We start from the raw sequence: 27,483 nt of genomic DNA, 5'->3' as shown, positions 1-27,483 counted from the left end.
CTGCTAAAGAAATGCCTTTCATAAGATAACCATGGAGAAAGGAAGATTAGAAAAGATTTTGGGAGTGTCCCATCTATTGGTTTTTGGAGTAAAAGCAGCTGCTAAGATGGGACATGCAATAGTGAGGATTACATTTTACTTTAAAAAACTGTAAAACTTAAAAGATTTTTTAAAACTTATACTGAAAATAGAAAAAAACAAACCACCAACTTCTCAAATGTCACTATCTGCTCTTCTAGGACACAAGATGGTGTCAGAAGACAATTTAACAAAGGGCTAGGGTGAGGAGCTCTGGAGTCTAGGTCTGGTTCCACCACTGGCACTGAAAGACATTAGACCAGTCACCTCCAGGCTTGACAGTTTTGGACATTATGACCTCTAAAACACCTTCCAAATTTAACGTTTCATACTCATGAGTCATTCATTACTTGCCATGTCTTTAAACTTGTTTTTCTCCCCCATGGAATTGGCACTCTGGTGGAGAACTTGCGGAGAAGCAAGACTGGAGCCAGTGATTAGACCAAAGAAACGCCCAAGGCCGCCAGTGTCCAAGCCCTCTTACAGACTTTCCAGAATCTCGTTTTCCCTCACTTCCTTTTCATTTCCGAAGCAATGCAAACTTGTTGCAAATGTTTCATATACAGAGGACAACCAAGGAAAAATCTCCCGTAAGTTCTTACCTGAAGCTTGACAGAAGCTAAAGCCAGAGGATGACGCTGTTGTGGTGGCAGCCGAGGTGCCACCAAACACGGAGCCTCCCTGCCCAAAGCCAGGACTCTGACCAAAAGCAGGAGGGTTGTTCTGGCCAAAGAGCCCACCTCCGTTGTTGGTAGACGACTGTCCAAATGAGAAGGAGCTGGAGCTACTGGTGCTCGAAGAGGCACCGAAGACATTCCCGCTGGTGGATGTAGGGGTGGAGGACACGGACTGACCAAAAGCAGGCACAGAGCTGAACCCAGGCTGACTGAAGGAAAAGCTGCTTGCGGGGCTGCTGGTTGACTGCCCGAAGGCCGGGGCCTGCCCAAAACCCGGCTGTCCGAAGACCCCTGGGGTGGAGGTGCCAAAGGCAGGGCTGCCGAACCCCGAGCTGCTGACCTGTGGCGCGGCGGCCGCTGTGCTGGCCATGCTGCCCGTCTGCTGCCCAAACAGGCTGGGGGCGGTGCTGGCGGCCACCTGCCCAAACATGGGGGTCGCTGAGGGGGCGCTGGCTGTGTGGCTGCTGAGCTGGCTGAAAGCCGAGCTGGAACTGGCAGCGGGAGGCTGAGTGAAGACAGAGGAGTCAGAAGTGGCCATCCCAAACACTGGGGTCTCCGTGGCTGGGCCTGGAGCAGCGCTGCAAACACCACTGGAGGTGGTGGCAGGTCTGGATGTTTCTGGGGCCACAGGGATGGTGCTTGAGGATCCAGGTGCCGAGATGGTGGCTGGCCCAGGCACAGAGACGGTGGGGCCTGGGGACGGCGCTTCCGTCTTGATGTCTGGGACCCCAGGGGCTGCTGGAGCAGCCTCAGCTGCAGGCACCAGGACACTGGTACTGGCCGCTTCAGTGCTAGGGCTGCTGATGGCAGGCTGGGTGAGAGCAGGCTCTTTCTTCCCAGAGTCGGGAGTTTGAAGCGGAGCCTGGGGAAGCGGGGTTGGTGGCTGCTGCCCCAGGAGGGAGGCAGTTGATGTCGAGGCCTCATTACTGCCTGGCTTCTCGGGCAGAGCCAATGACACAGCTGCTTCTGAGCTTTTACCAGAGCCCGTGGGCAGGGTGGGGGCAGACCCTGAGCTCAGGGGGCTGCCAAACGACAAGGTGGGGAGTGACGTGGGCAGGGGCGTGGCAGTGGACGCCGGGGAGGAGGAGGGTGCTGTGCTGCTTGTCGGTTGGCCTCCGAATGAAAAGCTGGTCTTGCTACCACTGAAAAACAGGCCCCCAAAACTGATAGCCCCAGAGGAGCCCGCACTGGTGAGTGGCAGGTTGCCAAAGACGCCCGTTGAGGAGCTGCTGGGGCTGGGGCTGGCTGCTGCTGTTGGTGCCGCTGCCGAGGTGGCCGCAGAGGTGGTCTCGGGGGGCTCTGCGGGCTTCCCCAGCACCGCAGGGCTGGGAGAACCGAACCCGGAGGGGGCGGTGGGGGTCTTGGTGGGCTGTGCATTGGCACTGGTCACACCTGGGGACAATGCCTTGCTGGCTGGCTTGGTGGGCTCGTCTGCTTGGCCGACCCGCAGTCCTGAGAAACTTCCCAGAGTCTCTCCCGCCAGGGAGCTTGGGAACAGCAGCTCGCCCAGCTTGGATGGTGGCGCCTCCAGCTTGCTAGGAGGGGTGGAGAGAGAGATTCCAGAAGGGGCTGCGGGTCTGCTGCTGTGCGGGGCGGACTCTCCTGGCGTGGCACCAGCCGCTCCTGTGCTAGCTGATGTCATCGTCCCTGAGGAAGGTAAGCTTTCAGGAACGGTCTCATAGAAAGGCTTGCCTCCCCCGCCAAAGGAGAATGCATCGAGCTGGCTTGGCTCTTTGGTGGGGGGTGCTGACAATGGCAAGAAAAAGAAATTAGGAGATGGGTTGGGTGTCACAAAATATGACCGACACCAGCCTCACTGACTTCTCTAAGCCAGAGCCTCTCTCCTCCCTTGACCTCATCAGGACAGCCTGTTCTGACAGCACTGTCCTTGCGCGGGACAGAACGTGTGCTTCTCCGTGGGAACATGAGCACTGAGTCGTCTCAATGAGGTGAGAGGAACGCACGTTCTTTTTATCACCATTAAGTCACAAGAAATACACCTATATCTAGAGTACCTGAAGTTAACCTAGTTGTCCACAAGAGAAACAAAAAGACCTCATGCACATTTCCTCCCGTGTGTGTATCTCAGGAGTAACATTCTCAGCACATGCTAGCCTATGGACCTCTTCTTGACAAGACAAGGAATTGATTCCGTATGGTAGGTTTTCTTTCGCTTCTACGGACAAAGTGTCAATCCACAGGTCATCTTTCTTACCTACAATTCAGGGCTACTTCCTAGTGCCCTCCTCACGGAGTGCTCTCACAGTGGCAGCGTGGTCTGCTGGGCAAGGACATGAGGGGCTGAGGCTGAGGGCTCTGCCACTTGCTGGCTGTGCCACTCTGGAAAAGTTAATTGATTTCTCTGGGCTTCAGTGTCTCCATTTGGAAGACAGATAATAATAGCTATACCTCATAGAGTTGTTGCAAAGATGAAATAAAATGTAGGTAAAGTACTCACAAGGCCTGGTCAAAAAAGTGGTCAACAAAGAAGACTAAAATTTGATATTATAAATGGAAACTGGTCTGTTGCAAGTGCCTGTTGAGGTGTTTAGCTCCATGTGGTTTTAAGAAGTCTAGCTATCACAAACACCTGGGAACACTGTGAAGCCCCTGGTATCTGCAGATAACTTCCAGAAACCCCTCTTTGTATCAGTGATGTTGTACTGAGTTGCTTGTGATTTTGGATTGCTGTCTGTTCTAGTATTAATGAAAACGGTTATGGAATTTCTGTTGTGTTTTATTCCTAATGTATTTCATTTAGGATTTCTGACAATTATTTTGTTCTTGCCAATCTTTTTATACCATTGAGCTGTTTTTCTTTTAGAAAGTGAGACTCGGGAGAGGAGTGGGCCTCAAGGGTATTCTGCCACATCTAAGTGGACAGAACCGTTTAGGAATCACTGCTCCAGACAGAAAAAATAGAATGAAATCAACAACCTTTTAAGTGCTGCACACAGACTGGGTTTAGGATGCCTGGTATGCTTTCAGCTCCCGAATATCCCTCTAGCAGATTTTAAGAGATCCCTTTTTTACCAAAAAATGTTCATCACTTGGGCTGACACACAGAAAAGCACTCATAAAAGTACATGCTGAAGGAAAAGTTGAAAGATGGTCATTGTCTTATTTATTATAGGAAAACCTGGAAAAAGCCTGAACCGTCCACGAGGGGGATGGTTAAATAAATTAGGGCACATCTGCAAGACAAATTATGTAGCCACTAAAAATGACATTTAAACAAGACTCTCATTAATACTGGAAAACTCACAAGGATTGTGTTAAATGAAAAGGTAGAAGCAAAAAATCCCAAAAGGAAATAGAACTGCAATGGTTAAGGGTACAATGTGTAATTCTAGAACATATTACTTTAATAAAAAATATAAACACTTTTATAATAAAAGCTTTCTTTTTAAAACAGAAGTAAATTCAATTACTTTGAACTGAGAACTTGAAGGCACTTAAAAAATACATCTGGTTTCTGACAGGTCCTCAAAGTCTATTAAACATTAAAAACATGTTGGTAGATGTTGGTCTGAGCGTCCCAGCTGGCTCAGTGATAAAGAATTTGCCTGCAATGCAAGAGACTCAGGTTCGATCCCTGGGTTGGAAAAATCCCCAGGAAAAGGAAATGGCAACCAACTCCCAGAAAACCCCATGGACAGCAGGAGTCTGGCAGGCTACAGTCCATGGGGCTGCAAAAGAGCCAGACCCGACTCAGTGACTAAACAACAACAGACGCTGGCAGATCTGCACCAGCGTGCGCGGGACAAGTGTGTCTCCCGATAGGTTATCAAGGAAAGAAACACGAGTTTAGTCTTTCCTTTCTACAGTACTGCGTGTGTGTGTTCAGTCACTCAGGCCTGTCGGACTCCGTGGACTGCAGCCCACCAGGCTCTGTCAATGGAATTTCCCAGGCAAGAATACTGGAGTGGGTTGCCATTTCCTCCTCCAAGGGATCTTCCCAACCCAAGGATTGAACCAGCATCTCTTGCGTTTCCTGCCTTGGCAGGTGGATTCTTTACCATTGCCTATCTCAACCTACAAACTGATACAATTTTGACTTCATTAAAAAAATTTTTTTAAATTATGAAAGTATGATAACACTCTACAGGAAACTGGGAAAATACAGAACAAAGTTACATATAGTTTCACTACATATTATGATTATTAAAAATTGATATAATTTTAAATACCATATGACAAAGATGGAGAAAGAAATTTTAATTTGCGTGTAAACATTCACATTTAAAGCACAGCCTTGCCTTTCTAAAAGCAAACCCTTTCTGAGTTTTTAACTATGAAGACAAAAGTCATTCCCCACAGTTTCTTAAATCCAGCCTATTTCTAATGCATAATATCAACACCAAGTTCACTGCAGATACTTTAAGCAAAATGCAGCAGCAAGTAAAATGTCAACCAACCTGCCTCCCTCAAACCTGCACTTGTTTAGAGGGAAACACGAAAGTGAGGCGACTCAATGCAGAGACTGTACCTTGCGTGGCAGTGAAGTTAGAAGATGGTGTTGGTGTGACTATCCCAAAATTAAAGCCAGTCCTAGGGGGTGGAAGAAAAGAAGTTAAAAATGAACAGACTTAAGGCACAACACTGCCCTTTAACAGTACATTTATAATCCATTCACATAATCTACCCCTAGGGACTTGCAATCTATCGATAAACATCAGCAAGCGCATTGCCTCTGAAGCAGCAGCGCAGAGCTCTCAGAGTGTGGGGGGGAGCGATGTGTGGGTGAGGTGAGAGGGAAGCAGCTAGTGAGGAGGCCTTGGCGGAACAGCCAGGCTTCCCATGGTAGAGGGGGTGGGGACCTATTTCAAGGAAAGTGAAGGAGCACTAGGACTGTGCCTTGGGATGGTGGCCGGAGGGGTTGGCTCGCCTAGTGAGGCGGACGGGATGGGCTAGGTGAGGAGGAGCCTATGACCCACCCAGGGAGCACGTCAGGACAGCGCATGCCACTGGGGGAGACAACAGACAGTATGAAATGGAAGCCACTGTCTCTGCTGTTCGGACAAAACACTTAGTCCTCGGCTGGGAAATTTGGTTCAGAAACTTTAAAAAAAAAATTTTGGTTGCACCAAGTGGCTTGTGGGATCTCACTTCTCCGACCAGGCACTGCACACAGCCCACAGAAATGAAAGCGCTGTAGCTGTACCCTAACCACTAGGCCACCAGGAAAAGTCCCTCAAAAACCTATCTGATTCCTTTCATCTTCTCCTCTCTTTTTGTACATTTTCTTCACCCTGTGAGTGAAGACACTATAAGCAAAGAAGAAAACTCAGCACCAGTTGAGCCAGAATGGAGTACTCATTCTGAGAAAAGTTCAAATAGCAAATTAAAAACTGTTGGATTGGTCAAAAAGTTCATTTGGGCGTTTCTGTAAGATGTTATGGAAAACCCCAAATGAACTTTTTGGCCAACCTGATAAAAAGCCGAGCATATCAAATAGAGTAAGTAACAGTAAAGAGTAGAGTTGGGTTTTTTTTTTAAACTCATCACTGGCTTCATCAAATGGTCCAAGACCACCTAAGATGTGTTAAATATTTTATCATCTTAAAAAAAAAAAAGAAAAGAAAACAAATCACTTTCTTTGTCTCAACCCTGAAGAAATTTGATGTAACAGAGGTAAGCAACTGACCCATGACCCAAACCTCTGTAGGTTATTTTAAAGACGGGAAGAAGAGTATCAGGTTCACAGAAGTAAAGATTAATTAACAGATGCGGTAGCTCCCGGAACTGACCTACTCTCTAAAACTGTGCTCCAAACTACCTTTGGGGAGTAGAAAACTAATGATTTACAGGAAAATATATATGATTTCCCCCTTAAAATTCTATTCTAACACCCTCCTTTCTCGTAATGTGTTAGGCTGAAGGGTATTCAAGAAACAAACTCACAGCAGGGAAAAGAGATTGTGGTCAGTGTGATTCCAGTTACAAAAGCATAAACTGGAAGAGCTTAAGAGGCTTTTCTAGTGGAACTGAATGTGCAACCCTTCACGGTGAAAACAATCTTTGGATGAGTATTTATCTCAGCCACACAGAGACTAACTCCACCCCAAAGAAGAGAGATGCTCTGCCAACTCTCACAGGTTTCATGATGAGTGTTCACAGGATAGTGAAAAGGTACGCCCCCTCCAACGTTAATAAGAACTTCCTTTGGACTGAGGGTTAGAAGACCCTTTTGTTTTTAAAAATAACTCAATTTGACAAGTACAGACATCATCACTTTTAAAAAAATGAAACAGAAATGGACTTCCCCACATCTATATAAAACCCCAATTCTTAAATGGCCACTGTCTTGATTGCTCAGCAGTCTAGTATAATGTGACCTCTCGGGGCAGCGAAGCCAATCCAAGGTCTCACCCAGCCGCCAGATGGTGTCAGAATGAAAAGATCTCGGTGTGATAAACTAGAGCAACCACAGACCCACTACCCAAACAAGGCTTATCCTAAACAACAAAACAAACAAGCCAGTAAGAACACATATAAAACTGAATCGAAAAGGACAAACAGATTTACATTAGGACACTAAGCTACTCCCACTATCATTAAATGTGTCACTGTGGAGATAAGAACTCTGGTTTCATATAAGTATACCCGCTGACTATAAGATTTGGAGAAGCAATCTATAAGGATTCTGTGATCTGCCACAAAATTTAAGTTTATAACTGACCCTGATGAAAATGAGAAAGGCTTGCTGAACTGCCCAACAGTAGACGGGGTAGAAGTCACAGCTGTTTCTATCTTGGTTGCCACTGGTCCTGGAATTATGGGAAAAAAAGAAGAGCATTACAAAAAACCAAACACCATTTTAGTTTAATTCTCTGTGGCACTGAATGCGTAGTGCCACGCAAAGCGCAGCCCCAGGTCACGTGCTTCCTGTAGGTCAGCAGTCAAGGGGAGAGTGAGGACTCGGTCGTGCTCAAGGTCTCTGAATGGGCTCTCTGGCCCTGTCAACTGTCAATTTCAAACCAAGGCATGCCACTTTACCCTTTCCAGGAAAGACATCAAAGTAACTGGAGTGCAGGTCAAATTTAAGGCTTTAAAAGTAGATTCTGCAATTAATGAAATGTGATATATAGCAAAGGAAAAGAAGCTCCAAGGGGAAGCAGGTGGTGTGGAACGTCTCTGAGCAGTGACTTCCCGGCTGCTGCTTTCTCGCCGCGTCTGTTTTTCCAGAGACTTCCTGTATTACTATTAGTTAATAACAGGTCTGCTTCTTTATTTTTTATTACAGAGGTAACACGACTGCTGTCACACAGAGAAGTGTGGAGAGTTACAGTGTAGTCCGTCGTCTCCCCACATCTGGTGTACTGTGGCTGCTCACTAACAGGCTGGGGCAGTACCCACACTCTCCCCACCACCTCTCCCTCTCCTTCTAAAAGGAGAAGGGGGCTGGGGGAATTACACTCGAGAAGCCCAAATCAAACCAACCCAAACAATAAGAAAAAGCATCTTCTGTTTACATGAGTATGGAGTAAAGATTTGCAAAATTATCTAAAACACTACTATAATACAACGTGATGCGGACAAGGATGTCTAATGCAGCCTTACTTATAATTTTGAAAAGTTAAGAACAATCTGAACTATCAGCAGAGTATTGGTAAAAACTGAACAGGGTACAACTGTACAGCGAAGGGATTAAAATGAGACAGGCAGACTTGTACCAGACCTGAAAAGATGAACATGATATTTTCCTGGGGGGAGGGAGGAGAGGGGACAGATTACAGATCAGTATATACAGGATATGGCTATCTTTGTTTAAAGAAACCAATAGATATACATCAAACCCCAAGACACATCAGTTCTTTGAGGGCTGTTATCTCTGGAATAGGGAACTTACAAAATTTTCTACATTATACAGTTCCACACGGTAGACTTTTTGTGGTCCTGTAAATGGCAACCCACTCCAGTGTTCTTATCTGCAGAATCCCAGGGACGGGTGAGCCTGGTGGGCTGCCGTCTATGGGGTTGCACAGAGTCGGACATGACTGAAGTGACTTAGCAGTAGCAGCAGCAACAGTTTTAAAATCAGGAAAACAATGAAGGTGTTTCCATTATTAATTAATAAGGGAATTATTCTATAGAGGTTTCAGAGATGACTTTTTGTTTTCGTTAGAAGTTTTTGCAAACTCTTAAAAAGTGTTTTTCAGAGAAATTTTCCTGCTCAAAAAAAGTCTGTTTCTGGCAAATAGAAACAGAAGGACATCTAGCAATGAGAGCGAATATTTCAGAATCATCATTGAATGATGAATCTTAGAAATTTCTTTCCAAGTCATGCTAACTGCCCCTGAGATGTTCTTGACTCTTAATTTCAAGAGTGACAAAAAACTCTCCAATAAAATCCTTGAAAGAGGTTAGGATATATAACCTTTCAAACTTTCTTCTAAAATATTAGCCAGAAATGGAAACAAACTTCTTAATTTGAATCCTAAATGATTCAAAAGTCTTTGACAACTGCACTAAAATTTCCCTTCTAAGTTAAAGTTTTAGCTCTTAGTCGAGAAGCGCTACATACTGCCTTCTCATGGGAGGCTTATACGATAAAAACTGTGCATTAGTCTGAATTCTAGAATAGAGCATTGGCTACACAATGGTTTTCTTCTGAGTGTAAGGAATATTTACTGAGGATAAACCCAGTATCCAATGAGAAAGCTTCTGACTACAGAGGAAGTTGGGATGACAGCATGACTATGTAGAGATTACGGTAGGCAGGCTACTCATGTGTGAAGTTCAGCATCTCTGACAGAATTTATTAGCTTAAAGACCCACTTGAGAGCATGAATCAAAATAAAAGCTGGAGTTCAGAGCACAGGGAGAATGCTGGGCTGTGGGTGGCACAAGAGCCCTGCAGCAAAAAGTGACGCATGCCGAGTGAAGTGGGCTCTGACAGGGAGCCAGCAGCAGAGGCCTGCATTCAACTAGGCTGGATGCACAGGCACGCTTCTGCATCAGGTGGGCTCAGGCCAGCAAGGATGCCTGGTCAGAGCACTTCATGGTGACTGTAAAAATTAATTTCAGTTAAGAGGCCTGAGTGTTGGAAGCATGTGAAGCTCAGTCTTTCAATACTGGATTACATCCACTTATTGTGCACTATGCTTTGTTGCTCATTCGTGTCTGACTTTGCGAGCCCATGGACTGTAGCCCACCAGGCTCCTCTGTCCATGGGATTCTCCAGGCAAGAGTACTGGAGTGGGTTGCCATGCCCTCCTTCAGGGGATATTCCCAACCCAGGGATCGAATCCAGGTCTCCGTATTGCAGGTGAATTCTTTACTATCTGAACCACCAGGGAGGCTCTCCATTTATCATATTATCGTATATTGTAACGGATCCATTTTACTTTCTATATTTTACTGGCTTTTGAATTATCCTTAAAAACCCAGAGAGTTTTTCTTTCCCTTTAGTAGAAGATATAAGAGTTCAACGTTTGGATCTACTTCTCTCAAAACTTCGATATCCAACAAGGCAGGTCCTCTTTTTAGGAAAAATGTTTAAAGGAAGGCTTTCTCCTACTGCTCTCCTATTTCAGAAGTCTACAGAGCTGCCAAAGGGCACACTGACTTCCTGGAGATTCTACGTCCCCTGAGGCTTTTCAAGTATGTCTTTACGTGATTTTACATTAACTGCCCTTGTGATCTAGAACAATTAAATTCCTCTGTGGAAAATATCTTTCACCTCTTATTTTCACTAAAACAAAAGTGCAAACTGACCTGAAGCTTTATCACCAGATGACAACGGACTGGGTGCTGGTGGGGGCCCAGACGGCTTTAAGGCATTTATCAGCGATCCCTGTAATAGGAGGAAAACATTTACGTGACCCACAAAACAGTCTTTGGAATAAAGGAACACGTAAAATAATGACATAATTTAAAATAAGCAAGCACAAACACTTCTATTCAGTTAAATTTTGTTCTTCAGTTTCAACTTAGGTCAATATGTTTAAATGTGATATCGTCTCAGAGATGGGAATACTCCACAAGCACAAGAAAACAGGGTCCTGCTTGCCGAGCCCGCAGTTCCTCCCGCAGTGCCTAACGCGATGCTCAGCACATGAAAGGCATCAGGGTGTTTGAAACTCAAATGAAGGAAGAAGTAAATGAATGAAATACATCCTGGCTCTCAATTAAACTTATAGTAAGGGTAAGAAGCAAAACCGCCCAACTTATCCATCTCCAGTCAATGCTCTTTCTCTCTTGTTCGTTATGGTTTGTGCCTCACCACGTGTCCTCCAAGGCGAAGATGGAAAGCTCCAAAAGAAAGACCAAACGCTAACTGCTGAAGTGCCATGTTAAGTCAGGGCAAACTACGGAGGAGACAGCCATGTCTGAGAACTCACATTAAGCAAGTTCTGAGGGTCAATCTCAAACACAGTCTAAAATGATCTTTCTAGAGACAGAGTTGAGTAGCAGAGAAACCAGGTTTTCTTAGGGAAAGTTTCAGAGAGGGCTTGATCTGCCTTTCCACCATCTCCTATTATTTTCTTCTGGATTGTTTAGCTGTCTACAATATAACTTATTTTCGTAAGAGACCATGTTTATCAGGCAAGAGCCTGCAGGCAGATATAACAAACATCACTGAAGATTCACAGGCTGAGAAACAAGGATGACAGGAGAAAGCAGAAGACTCTACTCCCTGGAGGCTGATGCCCAAAGGTACAAGGAACAAAGCAGTGGGCAGGGAGAAGCCGGAAGATGGGTTCCAGCCCTGGTTCCCCATCCACTACAGGTGGAAGCCTGTGTCAGCCACTTGAGCCCTGGTTTCTTCATTAGTGAAACGTAGCTGAACATCTGTCTTGTCTATATGGCTGTTGTATGGGTTAACTAAGACAAGATTAAATGAAAGTAAACTTCAACTCCATACAGATACCCTCCCTACAGAGAATTATGACCCAAGATTACCAGATGCAGAATGTCACATGGTCGACAAAGACATCATCGGGTCCTGACTGACCTACTAGGTGAAGACCATCATGAATTGTGGGGAAAGGATCACAGTTCTTTTTCAGAGTTCATTTAAAAGACGTGGGAAAAAAATTTTTAAATAAAATAAAAAATAAACAGTGTGGGGACTTAGTACCAGATTGTCTTCAGTTACAAGGACAGTCACTGCATGTCACATTAGCAAAGCAAAAATCCGCAATTTACCTGCTTCGCTTGGTTAGCAGCCGCTGGGGTCAACACCGGATGAGGCGTTTTGGCTGCAGAGCACGGCACTGAAGAGCTGGAAACACAAAGCACACGCTCAAGAGAAAGGCGAGACTGGGGGAGACTCACACTCAACCCTGAGCTGCCTTTTGTCAAAAAAGTAATACCAGTTCTGGGGTAGAACACAGATGTCTCAGACCCTAATCAAAATCATTTGACATGTTTCTGATTGAACAATCAATTCTTTACATGAAATTTGGGTCTTTAGCATAAAAGTCAAAGCAATGACCTTAAAATGTATCTTCTTCCTGAAATTTTAAGGAAAAAAAGTTACGGATATTCTGAAGTAGATCTTTTTCTTATTTGAAGAGAAAGCTTTCTCCACCTCCTCCCCATCACCCACCACCATTCCAGACCATGTGGGAAATTCCTGATTCTCTTCTCCAAGTCTCAGAAAATGTTCATCAGGATCGATGGGGTGTATGTGATCTTCTCAAAGCAGAGCTCTCAGCTTCTCCTAGCAACTAGCCCCGAGAGCTCACCACATGAGCACACAGGAGAGTTAAAACATACCACAGCTTCGTGCCCAACCTGCACTTTTGCTGTAGTGTCAACGTGAAAAGTGCCTCCTGTCTATGTAGAAAGAGTCCTCGCCATCTTTTGTTATCCCTGAACACAGTGTGCATGGAACTGTTATTTTAATAACTACTTAGTGTTAATTTTGTTGTTGCTGTTGCTTAGTTGCTCAGTTATGTCTGACTCTTTGCGACCCCATGGACTGCCAGGCTCCTCTGTCCATGGGATCTCCCAGGCAAGAATACTGGAGTGGGTTGGCATTTCCTTCCCCAGTGGATCTTCCTGACCCAGGGATTGAACCTGCATCTCCTGCATCTGCAGGCAGATTCTTTACCACTGAACCATCAGGGAAGCCCACTTAGTGTAAATATGTGACGGAAAAAAAATCCCCTGTTCAACCCAAAGCTCTATCCTTGGCTCCTGGGAGCAATTCTTTTCATCAATGTATCTGTCCTCCGTCCAGAGCTCCTCTGACTGGTGGGTATAGCAGTAACAACTATAGCATCTGGTTTTATTTCTCAGAACTTCTGCTTAAGGAGGATTAACAATTTTCCATTAAAAAGTTAACTTGTGAGAGAAAAGACAAAAATAAACCCACGCCTTATGGGAAAAAATTATCAAACATCTTAATAATCTTACAGTTACCTCCGGATGCTCTCTTGGAATAACACGAGAACCTTCCCAAACTTTATTAGATTTAGAGAGAAGGAAAAAAAATGCAATTGTTTTCAATAAAACCCTCTTTATTTTCCTACTGAAGAGAGAAGCAACTACAAATGTGTGCCTCTCTGAAGAAATGCACACCAGTCCCCCAAGATACTTAACCAAGCAGGTACACAGGGACACTCCCCCATCGGCTTACACTCCAACAAGAAAAGGAATGTGTGCATGAGAGGCTGGGACTGAGAAATCCCTGGGCAGACACAGCAGCGTTAGGTGGAAAAATGATTGCAGCTCATGAGAGTCACAAGGGAAATGAAAATCTTTCATGCTTTCTCAAAGATGAGCTAAAAAAAAACTACGAATAAAAATAAAACAGCAATTCACCCAACTTTAGAACATTTATACCTCAAACTTAGTTATGATATGATGGTAAATTAAATCATGCATGAAGCAGACTAAGTGCAATTATTCTTCTGTTTATTTGTGAGAAAGCCATAAATCTCTTGGGTGTCCTAAATCCCCAAACATGCAAAATTAGGATTCACAGTATTTACACACTGGGCTACATGATGACCCAGCAGAGAAATAAATGCTCTTCATGCACTCAGCTAGTAAACGAACTGATTAAATCAGATCCACCATGATCTAACAGACAAGCAGAAAAGGACAGTATACGGCTAAATAAATGTGTTCAAAGACTTGTACATGATCATGAACCAAAACAATGGAAATCAACAGCTAGAAATGTTCAAGAGGAGATGGAAATACCAAACTCGGAATTATCATATTCTGGATGACTGTATTCTACTAGCAGTATGCACCTGAGAAGAGATCATCAGAAATTCATCTGAAATGTTCTGTTCCACAACTGAAAACAGAAATCAAAGGACCACAGGCAGAAAATGGCACTGTAACATATATCTACCTCCATTTCATCAAAAGTATGTGACCATCCTAAATGTTTATGTAACTAACAACAGAACTACAAATAAGGCAGAAAAAAAAGCTAGAACTGAAAGAAAAATAAGCAAATCCATAGCTACACTTGAATATAGCAATACTATTCTCATTAACTGATGGAATAACCAGATAGAAAATTATCATCATCAACCACCTTAATCACTGCACATGGTGACTGAAGCCATGAAATTAAAAGACACTTACTCCTTGGAAGGAAAGATATGACCAACCTAGACAGCATATTCAAAAGCAGAGACATTACTTTGCCAACAAAGGTCCGTCTAGTCAAAGCTATGGTTTTTCCAGTAGTCATGTATGGATGTGAGAGTTGGACTATAAAGAAAGCTGAGCACCGAAGAATGGATGCTTCTGAACTATGGTGTTGGAGAAGACTCTTGAGAATCCCTTGAACCGCAAGGAGATCCAACCAGTCCATCCTAAAGGATATCAGTCCTGAGTGTTCACTGGAAGGACTGATGTTGAAGCTGAAACTTCAATACTTTGGCCACCTGATTTGAAGAGTTGACTCATCTGAAAAGCCTCTGATGCTGGGAAAGATTTATGGCAGGAGGAGAAGGGGACAACAGAGGATGAGATGGTTGGATGGCATCACTGACTCAATGGATAAAACCCAGGAGTTGGTGATGAACAGGGAGGCCTGGCGTACTACGGTCCATGGGGTTGCAAAGAATCAGACAAGACTGAGAGACTGAACTGAACCGAACCACCTTAACTGACATTTATAGAACATGCCACCCAATAAGAGCAGTGGCACAGAACATTTACCAAGATGACTGACATTCTAGATCAAAGATTGGCAAACTAGAAACAAAAGACCAGCTGCCTGCTTTTGTAAAAAAAGCTGAACTGTAACAAAGCCATGCCCATTCATTTACGTTTTGTTTATGGCTGCAATCAGGCTACAACGGCAGAGTTGAGTAGTTGAAGCAGAGACTGTATCTCCCATAAGCTTAAATTATTTACTGTATGGCCCTTAAAAAAGAAAAACCTTGCTGATCCCACTTCTGGGTCATAGAAGAAGTCTCCATAAAACCTAAAGAATTCAAGTCATACAAAACATGTCTAACCATGATGGAATTAAATTAAAAGTCAATAACAAAAAGATATCTAGAAAATGCCCAATTATTTAGAAACTAACACACTTTTAAATATCCCATATGTATACAAAGAACCCAAAATGTTTTGGACTAAATGAAAATGAAAAAAAAACATTCAAAATCTGTGGGAGGTAGCCAAAGCAGTTCTTAGACGGAACTTTATAGCACCAAATGCCTGTGTTGGAAGAGAGCAGCATCAAATCAATGACCTTAGCCTTCACTTTAAGAAACTAGAAGAGTAAATAAAATCCAAAGCAAGCAGGAAAATGAAATAAAGATCAAGTAGGGGAAAAAAAAAAATTCAATGAAGCCAAAAGCTGGCTTGTTTGAGATCAATAAAATTGATAAAACTCTAGTTAGACTGATGAGGTTAAAAAAAAAGACCCAAATTACTATTAAGAGGAAAATAAAATCTATATACATTTAAAGCATGATAATCAGTGACTATTAATGAAAAACATGTCAATAAATTCAACAACTCAAGTGAAATGGATTTCTTGAAACATACAAACTACCAAAGAAGTAGATAAGCTGAACAGTCGTATATGTACTAAAGAAATGGAAACTTCCAAGCCAAAATAACTTCACTGGTGAATTCTACAAATATTTAAAGATGAAATAGTAACCAATCTACAGAAACTCTTAGTGGAAATTGAAGAAGAAGGAACACTTTCTGACTTATTCTATAAGGCTAGTATTACTCTGAAGCTAAAATGGAAGAAAGACATTATAAGAAAAGAACATCTATAGACCAATATCCCTCATTAAGACAGATGCAAAACTATTAACAAAATTTTAGCAAATTGAGTCCAACCATATATGAAAAAGTTGAATACATTATTACTGACGATTGGTTTAACATTAGAAAACCAGTCAGTGTACCAAGACAATTCAAGGGGAAAAAAGGCTTTTTCCAAAAATGGTGCTGTGGCAACTGGGTGGCCTGACTCTTGCGCGACCCCATGGACTGTAGCTCCCCCAGCTCCTCTGTCCACAGGATTTCCCAGGCAAGAACACTGGAGTGAGCTGCCATTTCCTTCTCCAGGGGATCTTCTCAACCCAGGGATGGTACCACGTCTCCTGCACTGGCAGGCGGATTCTTTACCACTGAGCCACCAGACAGGCCCTGGGACAACTGAGTATCCATATGCAAAAGAAAAATATTGGACCACAAATCACAGTATTTACAAAAGTTAGCTCAAAACAGATCAAAGACCTAAATGTAAGGGTTCCAAATATAAAACTTGGAAGAAAACACAGGAGTAAATCTTTATGATCCTGCATGAAGCAATGGTTTCTTAAACATATATCAGACACCAACAGTGCAAGCAATAAAAGAAAAAAATAAATCGAATTTCATCAAAATTAAAAACTGCTGTTTCAAAGGACACCATTAAGAAAGTGAAAACCACACAAAGAATGGGAGAACATATTTGCAAATCATGTATCTGATACGAGACTTGAGTCTAGATCACATAAATAATATGACACCTTGGGACTTCCCTGTTGCTCCTAACACAGGGGTCCCAGGTTCAGTCCCTGGTCAGAGAACTAGATCCCGTATCCTGCAACTAAGAATTTGCATGCTGCAACTAAAAAGAAATCTTCCTCAATGAAGATCAAAAATCCTGTGTGCCTCAACTAAGACCTGGCGCAGCCAAATAAATAAATTAAAATAAATATTAAAAAAAAAGAAAATGACACCTCAACAATTAAGATAAAGAACCCAATTTAAAAACAGGCAAAAGATTTAAAGATATTTCTCTAAAGAAGACACAAATGGCTAATATGCACACAAACAGACATCCAATATCATTAGTCACAGGGAAACACATATCAAAACCACAAGGAGATACCATGTCCATCCATTAGGATAGCTATAATCAAAAAGATGGACAGTAACACATATTAGTGAGGATGTGGGGAAACTGGAACCTCATATATTGCTATTGGGAATGCAAAATGGTACAGCTGCTTTGGAAAAGTTTGAACTACATTTAGCTCAGCAAGTAGACTGCCATATGCTCTAGCAATTCTACTCCTAAAACGTTACCCAGAGTAACTGAGAAGCAGGGACTCAAGGAGAGGGCTGCACAGCAGTGCTCAGTGCAGCACCACGCACAAGAGTCAAGACGGGGAAGCCCCAGACCCGAGTGTGTACTTATAGATGAACGGACGGGCGAAACAGGGCATATGCATACCGCGGAACGTTATTCAGTCATAAAGGGAATGAAACTCTGACATATGCTACGACATGGGCTTTCCTGGTGGTTTAGACAGTAAAGAATCTGCTTCCAGTGCCTGAGACCTGGGTTCGATCTCTGGGTTTGGAAGATCCTCTGGAGAAGGGAATGGCTACCCACTCCAGTATTCTTGCCTGAAGAATTCCATGGACAGAGAAGCCTGGTGGATAACAAACAGTCCATGGGGTCACAAAGAGTCAGACATGACTGAGCAACTAACACTTCACAACATGGATAAATCTTAAAAATTTGAGTGAAATAAGCCAGATATAAAAGGACAAATACTACATATAGAGCAAATTCTTAGCAACAGAAAGTGTATTAGAGGTTACCAGGGACTAGAAGTAAGGCAGAATAAAGGGTTACTATTTAATGGGTACAATCGCTGTATGAGATAATGAAAAAGTTCTGCAACAGATGGGGTGACACTTATACACACTGTAAACATACTTAATGTCTCTGAATTGCACACTTAAAAATGGTTAAAATAATAAATTTTGTTATATATATATTTACCCACAATAAAAAAAGAAATAGCTTCTTAACTGTTCTCCCTTTTTTTATTCTTCACTCCAGCCCTTCTCATCTATTCTAAATATACGAACCAGAAACTTCTTGCTAAACTCACAGGTCAACAAAATGATCTGCATTTATCATAGCTCGTGGAATTTTAGACTACAAAAAGGTGAATTTTACTGTGTGTTAATCATGCCCCAGTATTTTTAAAAATTACTAAAATTGCTTTAAAAAAGCAAATGTTAATTAGATCAGGTTACTCAGCATCCAGTGGTCAGCTAGGTCCTCAACCAGGCTTACCAGATGTTATTGGATTTGTACCCTGGCCCTATCCCACTCTCTTCTCTCCTTTCAGCCACCAGGGGCTGCCTGGCTTCATCCTGAACCTGCCAGACAAGATCTCACTACAGGCCTGGTGCTTGGGGCTTTCATCCTTAGGATATTCATGAGTCTGCTCTCTGGTCTTTATTCAAATGTGAAATGTCAAAAGCCACTGCAAGGCAGAGTATTATCAACATATAAGACAGGAGAATCACCAGTTTTGTGGTGAAAAAAATATGGTCTGGTATTTCTGAGACATGTTAGTCATTAGTCATGTAGGAGAAGCACCTTCTTTGCCTCTATTTAAAACTGCAACCACGTCTGGACTAAAGTCCCTAAACCCCTTTTCTGCTTTAATTTTCTCTGTCATACCTATCCCCTTCTAAAACACTGTATTTAGATGACTCTTACTTGTCATCTGTCTCTCTGTGACTAGGGCAGGGTTTGGGGATTTTGGGGGGCGGGGTCTGTTTTGTTAACTGTGTTATTCTCAGCACCTAGAACAGTGTGTGGCATATACAAAATGCTACTTAAGTATTTGTAGAAAGAACGAAGAAACGAAGGCCAAAATTCCTGAAAGGAATGACGATCTGGGTGTGTTTTGGAAAACAACAAACCAATACAAAATTCCACCACATTTCTCACCTCATTTGGCCCTATTTCCTTCACCCTCCATTTCCTGCCAGAACTCTAGACACACTGGCCTCTCACTTGCCCTCAGACCTGCGCTGCCCTTTCCCAGCTCTGGGCTCTCCCAGCTCCGGCAACCCCTGTTTACAACACTCTTCTTCCACTCTGCCTGGCAACTTCTGGTCGCCTCTCAACTTCCAGCTGAAACATCTTTCCTTCCTAACCTCGTCAGCCCCAGACTTGACCAGACTGCCTCACTGTGAGCATTCTTAGCACCCTGTACCTCTCCTTCATCAAACTCATTATACTACAGTTAAATAACTGATGTGAAATGGGTAGCTTAGTGGCTGTCTTCTTGCTAAAATCTAAGTGTCGTGAAAGTGGGGATTTGGTATATCTTACTGACTACTGGACCCCAAATATCCAGGGCGTTATCATGCTCATGGCAGACATCCCTTAGGAATCTGCTGAATCAAGTGCCTGGGCGCTGGTGAGGAGTCTAAATAGCATGAGTGTGCCCCAAATAAGCCCTCTTCCTGAAAACAGGATGACTGGTCAATATAAGGGGTGAGCGGGGTGAGGCCAGTGAACATAAGCTATACCAGTGGCAGAAACATAGAACCTCATCTTATAATAAATCTCTTTAAGATGTTACTCAGGAGAAGTTAAATGCAAAATTAAATACTTAAAATACACTTAGGAGGGACTTCCCTGGCAGTCCAGGGGTTAAGACTCTCTCTGTTTCCACTGCAGGAAGCATGGGTTCCACCGTGGTCAGGGAACTAAGATCCCATAAAGGCTCGAGGTGCCACCAAAAACAAAAACAAAACAAGCAAAAACAAAAAACACTCAGGAAACTACTGCTTAACAGAATCTGAAAGTAATTTTATAATGAGTATAATTCCCTCTCAAGCTTTCTTATTGGAGAAGGTGGTAAATACCAATTTCCACTTACCAACTGTGCTTAGATTCACCTATTATTCAACAAGGTATTAAAAAGAAACAACATTCCAGGTGCCATGCTGGGCATACAAGTTTAATAATAACCAGAGTCCAATTCTGCGGAGAAAAGAAGAGTTTCTTCAACTCTTTTTAAACTCCTATGTCTATTTTTCTTAAGTCAGAAAAAAGGGCAAACTCAGAATTGCTCCTTTAACAAAGCTCATATCAATGATTAGCTCAGATGAATCACTGGAGGAAAACACTGCCTGAGATAAGATAAAGGAGATCATCAAGAGGTGCTTCTCACATATTGTGAGAACAGCTAAAATATTCCAGACCATGTTTCTTTCACCATTAAGCTGGCTTTTCCTGTCTTATGTAAGATTCTGCCTTGCGGTGGCTTTTCCTTGCCTACCCTACACTAGGAATCTGGCTATAATTCCCAAACTCGAATGCATAGTTCTTTCCCTTGAGATGTTCACAACAACCACAAATGCCATCTTGGTCTGAACAGCATACCAAAGCTTCAAGGTCACTATAAGATAGGAAAGCTAGGCTTGTTTTTGGCTGTTAGTATGGCCCTGAGATAACTAAGAACTTCCTGGCAGTGTTGATAAATGGACCAATGTGGAGAAAAGAGAAGGCCAGTGGACTAGTGAAGCAGGGCCACTTGATAAAGCCAAAACCGAACCAGGAGCAGACCTAGGGTGGGGGAGGAGCGGGCTAACGTGAACTGGAAAAAACACAGGGTTAGCGGCTGTTCTTCTCGCAGCTGGACTGGTCACAGGCACCAGACACTAACCCCCTGAATGACCCTGGTCCTCACGATCTCTACATTCAAACTGAGGATACAGCCCTCAACTCTTCCCCGAGCCACACTGCACAGCTCTTGGCTACAAAATACTTGGTAGCAACAGGACACCGGCATGTTCTATGAACCGTGCTGCCCACAACAGTGGGAGGGAGTCAATGCCTTGAATTCTAAACACAGATTCACACTTAAAAGTCAGTTCTGGCAGCAATGATCCAGCTCTTAGATGTGGCATGGGGAGAAACTGGAAGTCTCCAAACAGAGCTTCTGCCTTTTAAACCACTGCTTTTTCATACAAGCAATATGAGAAACTTAAACAAACAGGAATGCCTGGAGAGGGGAAGTAAGGGAGGAGAGACCATCATTGGGTTTTTAGAATCAACAGTCTGCGTTAGAGTTGAAGTGTCAACTCAGGAGCCCCCAAAATAAATCAAACCCTCCACCTTACCTGACTTAATAACTGTAACGTGTACCACATGCAGACTTACATACAGCAAACAGCACACTGAGTATGTAACACCAAGACTTTGGAAGTTTATGAGGCAACTGTTACTACCAGTTGGAGAGGACAATTTCCTGAAAGCCCAACTGTGTGCCTGAGATTAGCTGTCCATTCCGCTCCTCTGATAACCTGAAGTTGTGCAGGAAAGTCACACTGGAACAATAGCACTGCTGCTCCCTGCAGGCAGTTCTACGCTACTGCAGAATAATTCATTGGCTGAAACACACTACTGAAGCAGTAACATACCCCATGGTTGCGGAGGGGGCTGTAGCATTATTCTTCAGTTCCTGCACATTTACCACTTGAGGGACATTCTTCAAAGTTGATTCAGTCAACGTACTGACAGCTATTTAAATAGAGAAGAGAAAGGCACGTTAATTGCAATACAAGATCAAAATTCTAGCCAGGTCTAATGAATAACTAGGACACAAGCAGAATGCAAACTTATTATATAAAGGAAATTTAGGTGGTTCTGCAGCACTGTGTTCAATGGAACACCTGGCCTACGCCCTTCATAAAGATTATCCAATGAAGCTTTGTGCAATTTAATCAAGTGTACTAGTTCAGAAAAAAGGAATTCACCAGCCAGCTTTTATAGAGCAGAGCTGAGATACCTGCCATATTGGCTTGTCCTGGAAAAGGGCAGGAGCTAGAGGATTACCAGTGTTTCTGCCTCCACCATGCATTCATTCATTCAACCACTCTTTCACATGAGCTTATTATTGTCAGACTCTGTTAGGTGCTCGGAATACAAAAAATGTCTAAAATACAGTGTCTTCTTTAAAGAAGTTCATGCTTTAGTGAGATAGACACAGTGAATAAAATATGAAAAATGGAGCTTGAACCAAAATGGAGGAGGAGGCCAAGCAGGCCTGAATTAAGGAAAGGTACCAGGGACTGATGTGGCACTTACTCACCTGTCTTAGGCTCATCAGCTTTCATACCTTTTTTATATGTGTCTTATAATTTATAAATAACTATTAAGGCCTAAGCAAAGCTCTTGGATCTTCTCCAACTATTTTGGGGTGGTTGGACTTGTAGCCCAGGTAGGATGGTGGCTCTACGGCAGCTCACTCCAGCCCCTCCTTCAGGGAGTCGCCAGGGATGCCCTGCTTATGACTGCACGTAGTTCATCCTTGACACTCACAGGTGCCCACACCTTCGAAACCTGTTTTTGAATAATGTCTTCTGAAATGATCACACCACCTCCTGCTGAGAATGGACTAATCCTAAATCCTGGTAGACTTGAAGCTGATAAATAATCAATCAGCTTGATTTTGGATCTGTTCAGTACAATGCTAAGATTCTGCTTGGTCCGACTAATATTTAAAACATCAAGGAATTCTTATATTTTTCAGAATGCTCAAAAGTACCTTAAAAAGTTCTGTTGTTTTTTCTCTTTCATATCTGTTTTAGGTGTCTTAGTAAGGGTTTTAATCTGAACTTTCCCTAGAGATCTATTATCATCTAATGGCAAGTATTTTTGGCTAAATCAAACCACCATGTCTTTTCCATCTTTTAAAATTTTAGTGTAAATTGGCATATGTTCTAAGCAGGTATAAAACTAAAAAAATTCATTCAGCTAAAACAAAAATATGATTTATAGCCAAGTTTCTCACTCTTAGCACTACTGACGTTCTGGGGATAGATAATCCTTTGTTGTAGGGTTCTCTTGTGCTTTTGGGAGTTTCTTTGCAGCATTACTGGCCTCTACCCACTACAGGCCAGCACCACTGCCAACTGTTGGAGGGGAAGCAGGCAGAGTAAAAGAGCCTCTGGTTGAGAAGCACTGGCTTGTAAAAACTGATTAACTGAATTCCAAGGCAAATTACCTAGAAATCTTGATGTAGAAGATTATGGAGAGCCACAAACCACTGACAAAATGCAGGAGCTGATTAGCTCCTTAGAGCTTCAGGTTTCCAGGTTAAAACTGCAATCTTAAGAAAAAGCTGTACTTCAATACAAAGAACACAGGATTGGAGTCTGGGCTTTGTTGCGTATCGGTTGGTGACCTTTGCCTCTCGAAACCGAGCATTACTCAAAAGCAAAACGGGCACATGTACACTCATTGCACAGGGTGGCTTGGATCCTTAAAATACTACGAGACAACTCTAACATTATTAGGTGATCTAACAGCAAAGATTAATTCTGGGGCTTAAAGCAGACATTATTAAAAAATAGGGATGAATCCTTATTATGTTGCATCTAAAAAGAAATGATGCAAATGAACTTAACATGGTAGATCTTATACAGCCCTTTAAGGGCAAGTTCCCAACTGAGTCTGCCCTCTCAGAACTCTCCCCCAAAAGGCGCGAGCTGTCACATCAGTCCTCTTTCCTGAAAGGCAGTGAAGGGCCCGCTGTTTCTTGGCCGCTGTGTCCTGGCCTGTGGCTCAGAAAGCTCAGCATCAGCCCCTGTACCGGTGCTTTTACCTGGCGCCTGACTGGCCATCTGCCGTCTCAGTGCTGCTGCAGCGGCCGCCTGGGGGGCAGAGATGGGGTGGGAAGGGCCAGGTGCACCATGCTTCACGGTTTTTGTTGCGAGCATGGTGCTATCAGCTCCTTGGGGAATAATTTTGCTAGCAGGTGTAGACACTGAGGGAAAAAGTAAAGTTAAGTGAGACAGTGGGTCAGAACAGAAGCACACACAAAAATTAAAAGGGTAAATTCTCCATGTTAGGTTGCAGGGAAAATGCGAAGATTTAAAATCCTTAAGCATTAACAGAAAATACTGGCAAACTGACAGGTTGGCACTTTTATCTTTCAAAGATGCTGTATGCTATTTGTCTGCCCACTTCTACTGGCGAAAATATGTTATATGATCATTTCCTCTGACACTGAGTGAGATATAACTTCTATGCCCATACAAAGCAATGAATAGTTAGCTCTCCTCTCACAAATCTCTCCATTCTAGTACCTCATGCCTACGTTGGTCTACTTAGGAGTCACTTCAGTACAAAATCCTGAGCCTCTGAGCTGAAGATCTAACAGCCCAACATAGGTCCTGTCAGCAAGCCATCAGAGATAACGAGCACCATGGCTGGTGAGCCCTGAGACAGGACATGGCTTCAAGCTGAAATGAGCCGAGGTCAGAAGGGCACACGCTGTCCTCCACGTAACGAGCAACACTGTGAGCCTTGCAGCGCCTCCTCTTCCTCACAGTGCCCTACCAACCACTTTCAAGGGGAAAATATCTCTTGACTCTGTCTGTAATTTCTAAAAGATTAGCAGAAATGGGCTAGAACCCACAACTTCTGCGTGTGCTAGTAATAAAACCCAGCCACAGTTCCTTCATGAATTAGGAACCTCTTAGGGAAAAGATTGTTTCCGGTCTCACTGTTTACTTACTTGAAGTTCCCATCATACCCTGCGAACCATGAATCAGGTGAGATTTAGCAAAAGGAGTTGCCTGGGGTAAGAGACTGGGCTGGATGGAAGGTGTTCGAACCACAGGAGCGTGCCGGGGGACCTGGACCACTGCGTCGTCATCCTTACAGGATGTCCGTGTGTCTTCACTCTCCAGAGACTGGGAAATGGATGACGTTGAGCTGGCTTCATCCAAGTCTTCATAATACCTCTGAGACAGGAAGGCCGACCGAGACAGGCTGGCTACAGAGCCCAAAACAAAACACAACTGAGACAATTCGAGTCCAAAAAGCTATGTAATTTTCACTGTTGCTAGAGAACTATCCAATTTGTAAAGCGACTTAATTATTACTTATTTTAAGTGGAAGCAGCTGCGGCTGAACATGAACAAAGATAGCCTTTGCTCAAATGGGTTTTGCAAAACTGAGCTGTATAGGACGAGAACATTTTGACTGTTAGGCAAAAAAATGTCAGGTGGGACACAGGATGCACACTGGTGTAAAAGCAGGACGTTCACGGGCAATAACGCCACCTCAGAAAAGCAACAAACTCCCACAGAGTGAACAAGCAGTCACATTGGTGTCCCTGCTTTCCAGCAACAAACTTCTAAGAACAGGCCTAATACAAACTGGAGAAGACATCATATCCTCAGTCCCAAGGATCTCAAACAATGCCAGGTAAATCCAATGCTTCTTTTGAATGAGACAATTAGTTTAAAAAAAAAAAAAATCACTAAAATCAATTCTCACTTTCCCTGTTTTGCTCCTTCCATAAACTGTAAGGTAAGGCTTTATGCCATGTTACTTTCTACCATGAATTTCAGAAGTCATGTTACTATCTGTGTATTGGAAACACCAAAACCAAGCAAAAAACAGCCCTCTCGCCTCCTCAAGTTATTTAAAAGTATTGCTAATACTTACTGACTTATGTGTCCTATGGGCACATCACTCTGCAAGATTTTACGTATCATAATGCGAGTGTAACATGGGCTTCCCTGGTGACTCACTCAGTAAGGAATCTGCCTGCAACGCAGGAGACCCAGGTTCGATCCCTGGGTCGGGAAGATCCCCTAGAGAAGGAAATGGCTACCCACTCCAGTATTCTTGCCTGGAAAATTCCATGATCAGAGGAACCTGGTCCGCTGTATAGTTCATGGGGGTGCAAAGAGTCAAACACAACTGAGCAACTAACGCTTTCACTTTTTTCAAACATAATATAAACAATTGCAAGTGAAAACCACGCATGGGGACTTCCCTCGCAGCCATAGCCAAAAGAATTTTTTAAATTAAAAAACGTTGTACTAGGGCTACTGCTAGGTGGCAATGTCAGTTTGGTAGCCACCAGCCATGTGTGGTTATTCAGATGAAAAACAAATGAAAAATTTGACCTCTAAGTTATACCATCCCCCTTAAAGCACCCAATGGCCACCAGTTAACTGCTGTATTGGACAGTACAGATCCAACATCACAATCACGGCAGGAAGTTCTACCGGACAGCGCTGTACCAGTGTTTCGAGGCAAGTCAGTGTGCAGCACAGTCCCTCAGCAAGTCCATTCATAACTACCTGCGCCTGCACGTTCTATGTCTGCATCTCTCATTAGAGTAGCCACTAGTCACGCGTGCCTACTGAGCATGTCTTTTTTCAAATGCAGCCTTACTCAAAATCCGACACAAATCAGAAAAGTAAAGCTTTTCCAGCTAAAGCGAAGGCTAGGACCCCTGGAACCAGTTCAGCGTCCCCCCAAATCCTTGGCAATCACTGTCACAGAACCTGAGGACTATGGAAAACACAGTGAGAAAGCCAAAACTACCACCTCGAGTTGACTATGCATAAGCTTCTTCTTAATCCCATATTCAGACGGATGACAGATTCTAGAGACACTTCCTCTATCTCCCATTAAGAACCAAAGGAAAACACACACAGACGCACACACACACAAACCCCATCCTACTCCCACACAATGTACTATACAGTTTATCCTAAAAATTCAGGACCGGGTTCCTCTACCTGGAGCAGTGGATCTCACTGGGGGGGTCTTCCTCTTGGCCAAGAAATTTCTCAGTTGTGCCTGTTTCACGGGGGACAGTTTAGCTGCAAGAAATTCGTGAACCCATGAATGCTTAAAACTTGGTTTTTAAGGTCAATAGATGAAAGAGAACAGAGTTTAAAGACTGGGGAGAATGCATTTACCTGGTACTTTAGGCAACGGTTTGGGGTGAGACTCTAGAGTCGTTTTCAACAAAGCATTGCGCAGGCTTTCAAGGTCACTGTCAAAACTGAAAGAGGACAATGTTACGTATGAACCAACTATGACCTGAGAAATTGGGACTCATGGTAATGGTGATGGTACATTATCCTCCCAAATACAAAGGCAAGAGATGAGAGCATCCTGAAAAGGAAATGGAAAATCTGACCAAACAATGAATTAACCCAAAAGGAAAATGATCAGTCTCACTATCACATCCCACCCCAGAGCAAACCCAACCCCAATAGGGCTCTAGAAGGAAGGGCAATTAAAATCTATACATTCAGGCTAAAGGCAGTTACCACTTTGGTAACTTTAGGGGTAAACTGTCTAAGGCAGGGTCTGAAATCTCCACACTTGCAAAATGACAACTCTGAGTTTCCAGACAAGTTGATCAACCTAATCCTGACAGCTAATTTTCAATTGAACAATAATGCTATGACTACAGTACCAGCTATTATCTATCGAGGGCCTGTTTCATCAGGCACACTGCTAGGTACTTTAAAGACTTAAACCCTCCAGTAACCCCATGAGGTGCACATTGTTAGTTCCCTGCGTGCACGCATGCTCAGTCATGCCCAGCTCTTTCGCAATCCCACAGACTGTAGTCTGGCAGGCTCCTCTGCCCATGGGATTGTCCAGGCAAGAATACTGGAGTCGGTTGCCATTTCCTTTCTCAGG

The 27,483-nt window shown here is 43.3% G+C and overlaps 1 protein-coding gene across 4 annotated transcripts in view; it reads right to left on the bottom strand.

The window, feature by feature from the left end:
- NUP214 (nucleoporin 214) overlaps positions 1-27,483 on the bottom strand; it is an 89,270-nt gene that overhangs the window by 29,189 nt on the left and 32,598 nt on the right. For 3 of the 4 annotated variants that reach the window (XM_052647937.1, XM_052647939.1, XM_052647940.1), the window contains 10 exons: positions 26,748-26,833; positions 26,565-26,648; positions 24,539-24,799; positions 23,624-23,785; positions 21,438-21,537; positions 11,910-11,985; positions 10,476-10,554; positions 7,438-7,525; positions 5,245-5,306; positions 681-2,501 (listed from right to left, as the gene is read on the bottom strand). In XM_052647937.1, the coding sequence (XP_052503897.1) occupies positions 681-2,501; positions 5,245-5,306; positions 7,438-7,525; positions 10,476-10,554; positions 11,910-11,985; positions 21,438-21,537; positions 23,624-23,785; positions 24,539-24,799; positions 26,565-26,648; positions 26,748-26,833 (2,819 nt within the window). Of the gene's footprint in view, positions 1-680; positions 2,502-5,226; positions 5,307-7,437; positions 7,526-10,475; positions 10,555-11,909; positions 11,986-21,437; positions 21,538-23,623; positions 23,786-24,538; positions 24,800-26,564; positions 26,649-26,747; positions 26,834-27,483 lie in introns of all 4 variants that reach the window. The other variant, XM_052647938.1, reaches the window with a different exon arrangement.

Source organism: Budorcas taxicolor, chromosome 11 (assembly GCF_023091745.1).
Source record: "Budorcas taxicolor isolate Tak-1 chromosome 11, Takin1.1, whole genome shotgun sequence".
Classification (NCBI taxonomy): Eukaryota; Metazoa; Chordata; class Mammalia; order Artiodactyla; family Bovidae; genus Budorcas; species Budorcas taxicolor.
This window is presented reverse-complemented; position numbering and strand designations above follow the sequence as displayed.